The sequence below is a fragment of the Aegilops tauschii genome, chromosome 2 (assembly GCF_002575655.3).
Source record: "Aegilops tauschii subsp. strangulata cultivar AL8/78 chromosome 2, Aet v6.0, whole genome shotgun sequence".
Taxonomy (NCBI): domain Eukaryota; kingdom Viridiplantae; phylum Streptophyta; class Magnoliopsida; order Poales; family Poaceae; genus Aegilops; species Aegilops tauschii.
The window spans coordinates 557,098,185-557,108,807 of record NC_053036.3 but is presented as its reverse complement, the minus strand read 5'-3'; the positions used below and the strand labels follow the sequence as shown (position 1 = coordinate 557,108,807).

At 42.6% G+C, this 10,623-nt stretch overlaps 1 protein-coding gene across 1 annotated transcript; it reads left to right on the top strand.

Moving 5' to 3' along the window:
* Window positions 1–1,979: 1,979 nt before the first annotated feature.
* Window positions 1,980–2,973, top strand: LOC109754762 (norbelladine synthase). The gene is made up of 2 exons (XM_020313664.3): window positions 1,980–2,306; window positions 2,389–2,973. Exons 1-2 carry the CDS (start codon window positions 2,117–2,119, stop codon window positions 2,688–2,690), a joined length of 492 nt encoding a protein of 163 aa, XP_020169253.1. The 5' UTR covers window positions 1,980–2,116; the 3' UTR covers window positions 2,691–2,973.
* The last annotated feature ends 7,650 nt before the right edge of the window (window positions 2,974–10,623 follow it).

Genomic DNA, 10,623 nt, shown 5'->3' with positions numbered 1-10,623 from the left:
ACAAACAGTGGGAAGCAAATTATGATCCAAATAATATGGGGTGGATGAACTTTTCCTCGACACCTCGTCCGGTGTGTAAGAAATTGTGGAATTTAATGGTACCGGCAAAAATCAAAATTTTCTTATGGCGATGCTTACATAATTCCATCCCATGCTTTAATGTAATAGCAAATCGTCATGTGGGGAATATATCACAGTGCCCAATTTATCAACATGGGGCGGAGGGCATAGCACATCTTTTGCTCACGTGTGAAAGATCGAAGAAAGTTTGGGACTTGTTTGGGATTTTAGCGGATGTTTCTTTTGCCACTATGACTGATAGGTCTGGAGCAGCTATGCTGGAGTTTATATTGTGTGACGACTGGTACCAGCGAACATACACTGGACCGGTAGAATTACCAGAACTTGTCGCAACTGTCTGTTGGTATCTTTGGTGGCAAAGAAGGTAGCTACTCAGAGGCGAGGATGTACAAACTGCAGAAAGAACAGCTCCTGCTGTTATTGCGTTGGCCCTTAACTATGCTCGTGCAACAGGGACAAGCAAGGTCATTCCAGAAAACAATAGTGGCCGATTTTCCATGCAGGACAGCAGGTATTGAATGTCGATGCATCTTTTTCAGTGGGCGAATATATCGGTGCATGTGGAGCAGTTATCTATGATCAAAGGGGAACTTTCATAAGAGCTTCAACGGCAAGGTTAGAACATGTAGCTGATGTCGTCTCAGCCGAGGCAGCGGCGCTACTCGAGGGACTCAAATTAGCTCATAATACTGGATGCTCTAATTTGGTGATGAGAACGGATAATATTACGGTGGTGGATGCTCTTAATCAAAATACAGGACATTCCATGGTGGCAGCGCCGGTGCTAGAAGATTGCCGTAGTATTTTAGTAGACTTCGGAAAGGTTACTATTGAGCATTGTATTAGAGAATCAAATTATGTAGCTCATGAGTTAGCTAGATGTGGACGGGCGAATAACCCTTTTGTTTGGGATGACGCTGGATGGGGACGGGCAAATAAACCCTTTGTTTGGGATGACTCTCCTCCAAACTTTATCATGAAATTGTTAGCAGACGATGTAACTATTATTTGATGAATAAAATATGCCTTCCCGTCAAAAAAAAATTCCCGTGATGGTGATCGCCGGCTGCTGGCTCCATCTTCCTCACCGGCTGCCGCCACCATCAAGGGCATGCCACCAGCGGTGAAAGGAGCGCTAGCGGTGAATGGAGCACTCTGCTAGCCTCTGGGAGATGCTCAATTTTGAGACCATGGAATTAGAGTGGGCAAGGGAATTTGCTTTCGGCGCCAAGCATTCGTGATGGACCAATTAAGGGCAGGGCCTCAAACACTATATTACCTTACCCTTGGTTCAAATCTCTCTAGAATCAATGAAAAAGAAGGCCCCAGATCGCCGCGGCGAATCAACCAAATATTTTTCGCATTGCCGTACCGCAAGTCCAGCCTGCACAGCATAGTATCGTACCGTGCTACATTTAGTAAGATGAGGAGCTGACATTAGGAGCAAATGATGGCGCCAGGATTGGCTAACAAAATCACATGAACGGCAGCCGGCCAGCACATGAGGATCACAGTGACGCACAAATGATTGGTTTCCATGATAACAAAGCAGCAGTAAACAAATCGGCAAACGATGGAGACAGATAATAAATCAGACATGTTGGCAAGAACCAAGTGCTTACATGGGAATCAGTTCTCCAAAATAAGAAATAATAAAAAAGGGGCTTACAGGAAGAGAATCGCTTTGTCCACTGGTCCTGGCAGGCCAAAATGCATAATATAATATAGTAAACTTCAGGCCTGCAAACCACGCAAATACTTTATTTGCCTCCAAGGGAAACCACCCAATATTTAACTTCAGGCAAAACAATGCCAGGATAACTCCAGCCAAAAGTGCGCCCCTCGTTGTCACCGTGGCATCTCAACCTTCGAGATTCCGAGCGAAGACTTTAAGCCGTGTTCACTTGTCATAACTCATACCCGACTTGCCTATATATACAGTTAATCAGTTGTACGCACAGTCACACACACTGAACTGCTTCAGCTTGTTCTTGTTGGTTCACAGACACTTCCCTTCTCACAGTCCATTAAGTCCATGGCGATGAGGAAGAACAAGGTTCACGAGTTCGAGGCCGATGTGCCCGCCGCCGACCTATGGGGGCTCTATGGCACGCTCCGTGCAGCGGAGCTGCTGCCCGAGCTTCTCCCGCAGGTGCTCGCCAAGATACAGCTCGTGAGCGGCGACGGCGACGTCGGCACCATCTTGGAGCTCACATTCGCTCCAGGTGAGATATCCAGAAACCACCCTTCAATCCTGAAGTCCTCCACGTGTATACTGACCGAGTAACGGTTTGCTGCTTTTGCTAGGGATCCCTGGCCTGGAGACATACAGGGAGAAATTCATCAAGGTCGACAATGAGAACTACATCAAGGAAGCGCAGACGATTGACGGAGACATCCTGAAGCTCGGGTTCCTCTATTACATGGTCAGGTTCGAGATCATCGCCAAAGGACCCAGTTCTTCAGTGATAAGATCGACCATTGTGTATGAGATAAATTATGAAACTCACCCCGGGCTTGAAGCTATGGTCAGCACCGGACCTCTGGCTGCAACTGCTGAGAAATTTGCAGGGTACCTCAAGGAGCAGAAGATCGCTCAGAGCAGTTAATTCTTGCAACAGCTCAGAGCAAAAGTGTATCAATGCTTTGAGAGAAATAATGTCTGATTCCACGTTGTGTGTTTTCCCTGAAAAAATAAATGACCAATGATCAAACATATTAGGATAGTATGTTTGATCATATGAATATCACATAGTTGATATATAGATATTTCACGGTCCATGTACCTTAACTTTATTAGTTTCATGAAAATGAAGTTGGGAGCCTTGATGCTCCTTTTCTCGAAGAAATGTACCTTAACTTGTTTTGGTTAATGAAGGTTTGATTACAAAAGTACCACGGATTTCATTATGTATCATCACATACTTGGAATTTTGGAAAATATTCTCACGCATATGCATTTTGCAGTTATGACCAGTTAAGCCGGATAAACACAAGATATATATGACTCAGATTGATGGCAAGATGGACTAAATTGTACTGTGCAAATGAAGAAGCTGAATCGAGAGGGGATTATATCATCCAAACAATCACGAAGTTCTAGGTTGATGAGTAGTTCAACACCACATTCGAGAAGATCTGACCAAATGAAAATAACAGTTGACCGTAACGAATCAAATCAGCCATGAACAGAAACCAAACCTCGCCAGCCTTTGATTCATCTCTGCAGAACTACTACCCTCCTGCTTCTGCTGCAAGTAAAGGAGAACATACACACATACCAAAAGCAAGATCAACTGCTACAATAAGAATCAATCAGGACACTGAATCCACCTCCTATTAAATGATGAATGATGGAACTCATGAACAGAAGACCACAGGGCGATGGCCCTTCAAATCAGACCTTCCTCAAACCCCCTTGGACATGATCTCCACATACCAGATTCAGTCTTGCAACCAACGCATGGAGGCCAACACAAATGAATCGAACAAACCATCGAAAAGGCACTGACCTGACTCAGTTACGGAGCAAAGGTTTGCCCACGAGACCAACAACAACAACAACAACAACAACAACAAAGCCTTTAGTCCCAAACAAGTTGGGGTAGGCTAGAGGTGAAACCCACAAGATTTCGCAACCAACTCGTGGCTCTGGCACATGGATAGCAAGCTTCCACGCACCCCTGTCCATAGCTAGTTCTTTGGTGATACTCCAATCCTTCAGATCTCTCTTAACGGACTCCTCCCATGTCAAATTCGGTCTACCCCGACCTCTTTTGACATTCTGCGCATGCTTTAACCGACCGCTATGCACTGGAGCTTCTAGAGGCCTGCGCTGAATACGCCCAAACCATCTCAGACGATGTTGGACAAGCTTCTCTTCAATAGGTGCTACCCCAACTCTATCTCGTATATCATCATTCCGGACTAGATCCTTCCTTATGTGGCCACACATCCATCTCAACATACGCATTTCCCTCACACCCAACTGTTGAACATGTCGCCTTTTAGTCGGCCAACACTCAACGCCATACAACATTGCGGGTCGAACCGCCGTCTTGTAGAACTTGCCTTTTAGCTTTTGTGGCACTCTCTCGTCACAGAGAATGCCAAAAGCTTGGCGCCACTTCATCCATCCGGCTTTGATTCGATGGTTCACATCTTCATCAATACCCCCATCCTCCTGCAGCATTGACCCCAAATATCGAAAGTCCTTCTGAGGCACCACCTGCCCATCAAGGCTAACCTCCTCCTCCTCACACCTAGTAGTACTAAAACCGCACATTATGTACTCGGTTTTAGTTCTACTAAGCATTCCAAGGTTTGTATCCATAACTCTAACTTCCTAAATATATCGTGCAACCGACAGGCGCAGAAGACCAACACGGGGATCAAGGGTACATATAATGGACCGAACCTTGAGAGATAGATTGCTAACCAAACGATTTAAACATATTCCAACTCACTACCAGAGTACCAGTGATGGTGCAGAAAACCGTCGGTGCCCCCGTTAGGGTGGAGACCGTAGTCAGAAGTAAAGGGAGTTCACACGCGGTTTTTACCCAGGTTTGGGGCCTCATGATCGAGGTAATACCCTACTCCTGCTTTGTTTTGGATTGATGTGGGAGCACCTCGTGCGAGGGAGTTACAAGTGGAGGATAATGAATGCTACCGAGGTCTGGGCAATGGAACAGATGCCTCGAACAATCCCTAGCCTCGCCTTATAAAGGGGACGAGAGCTAGGGTTGCTAGGGATCCTAACCGACCTCACCGTGAGAGCTTCTTGGCTTGCACGCCAAGGATAAGTTTTATCTGCAAGCCTGGACCCCTGGACCGATCGCTGGGTAAGGCTGCCGCTAGGCCTCTTGGGCCCTGAAGCCAGCCAAGTCTCGAGCTTCCCAGCGGACGGGACACCCTCGGTATATTGTACCGTCGGTAGCGCCCGAGCTTGTCTGGAGTTGTGGAGTCTTGCTGCCTTGAGAACGAAATCCAGGCAGGCTCTTTCTTAGTGATGGAGACAGTCTATCTCCCGGTAGCCCGACCTCAAAATCTACATATCACGCGGCCTCCTGCGACGCATCTCTATGGCTTCGTAGCTCCTGATTTTGTGGTGCCGCGATCTAGCGGTTTTGCATCTTTCACCTTCATGGCTTCACGGTATGCGTCTTTGCAATGTTGCGGCTTCACGGTTGCACGGCCTCCGGCGTCGCGTCTTCATAGCTTCATGGCTGCGCGGCCTCCAGTGTCCAGTCTTCTTCAAATCATTTATTGCTAGCCATAGGAACCTAGGCGTCGCTGCCACTCGCTTTGTCACATCCCGTCATCACTGTCGTAAAGATAGGGAGATGGCCAGTCGGTTCCGCTTTGACTGTTGTATCATGATGATAATGCCTGGATCTCCGCCCCCACATCCTGCGTAGTGGAAAACCGCAAAGGAAATGGGGCACTTGTCGACCTACCAAAGCCGTTGCTTGGGTTTCCCGGTGGGATATAAAGAGGGGGGAGAGAGACATTTCCCCACTTCCTCTGTTCATCTCGTAGATTCCGCTACTGCTTCTCCCTCCCCCGTCGGAACCGCCATTGTCACAAGCTCTTGCTCCTCGAGCCCTCCCTTTCTTTCCTTCTCCACCCAAGCGAGCCGTTGATGGTGCGAGTCGAGGGAGACCGCGGTCGAGGTCGTGGCCGGAGCGTTCCGAAGGCCACCACCGCTGACGAGTGGAAGGACAACGCTTCCGCCAACGAGGAGGCGGGCGAGACCACAGACAAGTGGTTCTTCTCCACTGTGTTGGTTCAAGACGACTTTCTGCTGCCTTGGGAGGTACTTCAATGGAGGACGGCGGGGGCCGAGGCCATCCTGGCACCGGTCGGCACAAGCGAGTGTTGCACTAGCAGTTCTTTTGTCGAGGTTTGGCTTTCCCGCTGCACAGCTTTGTGTGCGGGCTTCTGTTCTCCTACGGGTGTCAATTGCATCATTTGACACCCAACACCATTCTCCGATCGCCAACTTCATCACCCTTTGCGAATGCTTCCTCGCGACGAACCCAAACTTCGAGTTATTTTGATACTACTTCCTGGTGAAGGTCTAGAAGAATGGCGATGATATCCGCGACCTGGTGAAGGCGCCAAACCTCCAGCTCCAGCTTGAATCGAACTACTTCAAGATTGCTTTGGCAAAGTCAGTCTACAACTGGCATAAGGGTTCTATGCTTCGGGGCTCGCGGGAGATCTGTTGCCTTTCATCAATGAGCCACCCAAGCATCTGAGAGATCTTGGAAGCCGATGAAGAAGACATCCAACAATGCCCGAGGGCTGATCAACGGGGGGAGAGCCTGATCGACCGCGGGCTGACCGGGGAGCAAGTCTTGAAGACGTATCTCGAGCGACGAGTCCAGCCACTCGGACTCACCCCATGTATCTTTACATGGGGACTTAAAATCCGACTCAGGCAACGGCACAAGAGCTCGGCAACGACGAGCTGCGAGCCCGCATCGACACCCTAAAAGATCTAGGGTCAAACAAAATTCCGCTCACTGTCGCAATGGAGCCTTTTAGCGCTGCCAACCCTCAAGTGACGTAAGTGTTCTCGAGCCCGGGGCCGTGTGGCCATAAGATTCATAGTGGCTTTTCTTCTCTTCTTCATTTTGCCTTGACTTGTTGATGTTTGCAGTAGTTCGCGGCTTTCGCCGCCTTCCTATCCATACCTTTGCTGCTTGGGCAAGCTCTGAGCCCAGCGATGGCAGCACTGCTCGAGCTGGAGCTAGTGAAGGTGACTGCGGCTCGCCGCGCTCCTACCAAGGGGAAGACCGCCGCACCGCCTAAAGAGGAGGAAAATGACGATGGCGGCAACAAGGAGGAAGATGAATCTTTAGAAGGTGAAGAATATGATGATGCCCTTGAAGAACCTGATCTCTATGCATATCGGAGAGTACCCAACCCTACATATGCAAGGGATACATACAAGGTGAAAGCTGAGAACAAATTAAATAAACATCAGTTCATCCAAAATAGATTAACAAATAAGTTGCTCCCGCCAAGCCGTATTTAGAACCACCAATAATCCAAGTAAGAATCATAAGGGACTAAATTATACTAGGCAAACAAGTAATCAAAAGGGATTATAATCCAAATAATCAAACTAGTTCAACACCAAAACATCATCCAAGATCTGACCAAATAAAAAAACGTTGAACCATGACAAATCAAATTTTAGCCATTAACAAAAATAAAACCACTCCAGCCATTGATTCATCTCTACGGAACTACTACCCTCCGTTTCTGTGGCATCCAAAGATGACATACATACCAAAATGAGATCATCAAAGTCAAACTAGCCATTAACAAAAACAAAACCTCTCCAACCATTGATTCATCTCTACGTGACTACAACCCTCCGTTTCTGTGGCATCCAAAGAAAACATACATACGTACCAAAACGAGATCATCGAAGTCTACCAACCCTTATAATTCCAATTTTCAAAGAACACCAACAAATCCAAATTAGAATTCATGACAAAGTTAAACCCTGAAGACAAAGAAATGAAATAGGATAACTATAATCCTAACTCATCATGAAGACGCTCCCGTTAAGATGTATAATCCAAATTTCTAGGCAAAAGGACACAAATGCAAACCAGAATTGTTGAAAACGTACATGAAGAAGAAACTAAATAGAAGGAGAGATCATACAAATGAAGATTGATAAACAGATAAGTTGCTAATGCTTAAACATATGTGATAATCTTAGTCTCTAGAGAACCTCAAATAATCCAAGTGAGAATCATCAAGGACTAAAATTTGATAAAAACAAAGAAATAATCATGAGGGGATTAACATCCAAACAGTCAGGAAGTTCGATGAGTGATCCAAACAACAGTTCAACTAAATAAGACGCAAACATGAAATCTTTTTGTAAATTTTGGGTTTTGCAACTTAAACACAAAGACGAAAGAAACGATAAAAAGAAAACAACAAAGAAAAGAAAAAAAAGAACAACCAAAAGAAAACAAAAGAACAACGGAAAGAGAAATATTTTCAGATTTTTGAAACATAAAAGGCAAAGATGAACTCAAAGAAACACAACAGAAACACAACAGAAATATTTTCAGAACTTTTGTTTTTTTTTTCTCAAAGAAGGCAAACAAGAACGCAGAGAGAAGCAAATATAAAGGATTTTCAAAGTTTCAACAAAGAGGCAATCAAATAAACTTTCAAAGAAAAAGAGAGAATTTTGTTTTACTTTCTCAAAGAACTTCAAAAGAACAAAAGGACAAAGAAATCTTTTGGGGTTTCCTTTAAAAGCAAACAACAAACAAAAAAATAGGAAAGAAAAAAATGAAAATGAACACTTCAAACACTTAACGCTCAATAAGAAGCAAAGGAGAAATCTTTTTGGAATTTTTGGGTTTTGCAATTTAAACACAAAGACAAAAAAACGACAAAAAGAAAACAAAGAAAAGCCAAAAGGAACAACCAAAAGAAAACAAAACAATGGAAGAGAAATATTTTTGGATTTCCAGAAACATAAAAGGCAAAGAAAACTTTAAAGAAACACAATAGAAATATTTTTTGGAGTTCTGGTTTTTCCTCAAAGAAGGCAAACGAACTTAAAGAGAAGCAAAGATAAAATATTTTCAAAGTTTTAAAAAAGAGGCAATCAAATAAACTTCCAAAGAAAAAGCAAAATGAATGAGGAAATATTTTTGTTGTTTTCTCGAAGTACTTCAAAAGAACAAAAGGACAAAGATATATTTTTGGGTTTATTTTAAAAGCAAACAACAAACAACCAAACAAACAAAAGAAAAAAATAGGAAGAAAAAAATCATAAAGAACACTTCAAACACTTGATACTCAATAAGAAGCAGACGAGAAATCTTTTGGAATTCTTGGGTTTTGCAACTTAAACACAAAGACGAAAGAAACGACAAAAAGAAAACAACAAAGAAAAGCCAAAAAGAACAACCAAAAGAACACCGGAAGAGAAATATTTTTTGGATTTTTGGAAACATAAAAGGCAAAAAAGAACTTAAAGAAACACAACAGAAATATTTTTGGAATTTTTTTCTCAAATAAGACAAACAAGAGTGTACAAAGAAGCAAAGATAAAAGATTTTCAAAGTTTCAACAAAGAGGCAATCAAATAAACTTTCAAAGAAAAGGCAAAACGAACGAGGAAATGTTTTTTTTTGTTTCCTCAAAGAACTTCGAAAGAACAAAAGGACAAAGAAATCTTTTGGGCTTACTTTTAGAAGCAAACAAAAAAATCCAAATGAAAAAATAGGAAGAAAAAAACAAAAAGAACACCTCAAACAGTTGACACTCAATAAGAGCAAATGAGAAATCTTTTTGAATTTTTGGGTTTTGCAACTTAAACACAAAGACAAAAGAAATGATGAAAAGAAAAACAGCAAAGAAAAGCCAAAAAAGAACGACCAAAAGAAAACAAGGAAAACAAACGAACAACGAAAGAGAAATGTTTTTGGATTTTTGGAAACATAAAAGGCAAAGAAGAACTTAAAGAAACACAACAGAAATATTTTTGGAACTTTTGTTTTTTCTTAAAGAAGGCAAACAAGAACGTAAAGACAAGCAAAGGTAAAACATATTCAAAGTTTCAACAAAGAGGCAATCAAATACACTTCCAGAGAAAAAGCAAAACGAGCGAGAAAGTATTTTTGTTGTTTTCTCCAAGAACATCAAAAGAACAAAAGCACAAAGAAATCTTTTGGGGTTTCTAGAAAACAACATACAAAAGAAAAAATAGGAAGAAAAAAGAACACTTTAAACACTTGAAACACAACAGAAATCTTTTTGCAATTTTTGGGTTTTGGAACTTAAACACGAAAATAAACAGCACGAAAAGCCAAAAAGAACAATCAAAAGAAAACGAAGGAAAACAAAAGAAAAATGGAAGAGAAATATTTTTGAATTTCTTGAAATATAAAAGGTAAAGAACTACACAGAAATATTTTTGAAATTTTTGGTTTTCTCAAAGAAGGCAAACAATAATGCAAAGATAAAAGATTTTCAAAGTTTCAACAAAGAGGCAATCAGATAAACTTCCAAAGAAAAAGTAAAAAAGAACGAAGAAATATTTTTGTTGTTTTCTCAAAGAACTTCTAAAAAAAGGGAGAAAGAAATGTTTTGTGGTTTCTTGTAAAAGCAAACAAATAAACAAAAGAAACAATAAGAAGGAAAAAAACCATAAAGAACACAAAAGAAAGAGATAAAAAACCAAATGAAACCAAACAAGAAGAACGAGAAATACTTTTGGGTTTTTTATCTTTAACAGAACACCTACTTCCTACTTCTAGTTGCATTGCCCGGTACTTCTTTGTCAACTTCTCCAGTTGAGACCCTGACTACACCGGAGGTTAGGCGACTTCAGTATCTACTAGCGGCTTCTTTTGGTTCAACATCAACAGGTTTTGCTACTAATTTTTCTTGTACCGAGTGACCACTTTTTACACAACCAGGTACATCTCCATGGATCCTTGGTACTAGAAGAATTTTCATATAACTTATGATTCTTCCAGTTTGTCAGCC

Bases quoted from the DNA above. Each gene is read 5' to 3' on its own strand.
- LOC109754762 (XM_020313664.3), top strand. From the start codon at position 2,117: ATGGCGATGAGGAAGAACAAGGTTCACGAGTTCGAGGCCGATGTGCCC. The intron at 2,307-2,388 runs GTGAGATATCCA...TGCTTTTGCTAG, and splicing joins GGAGCTCACATTCGCTCCAG to GGATCCCTGGCCTGGAGACA.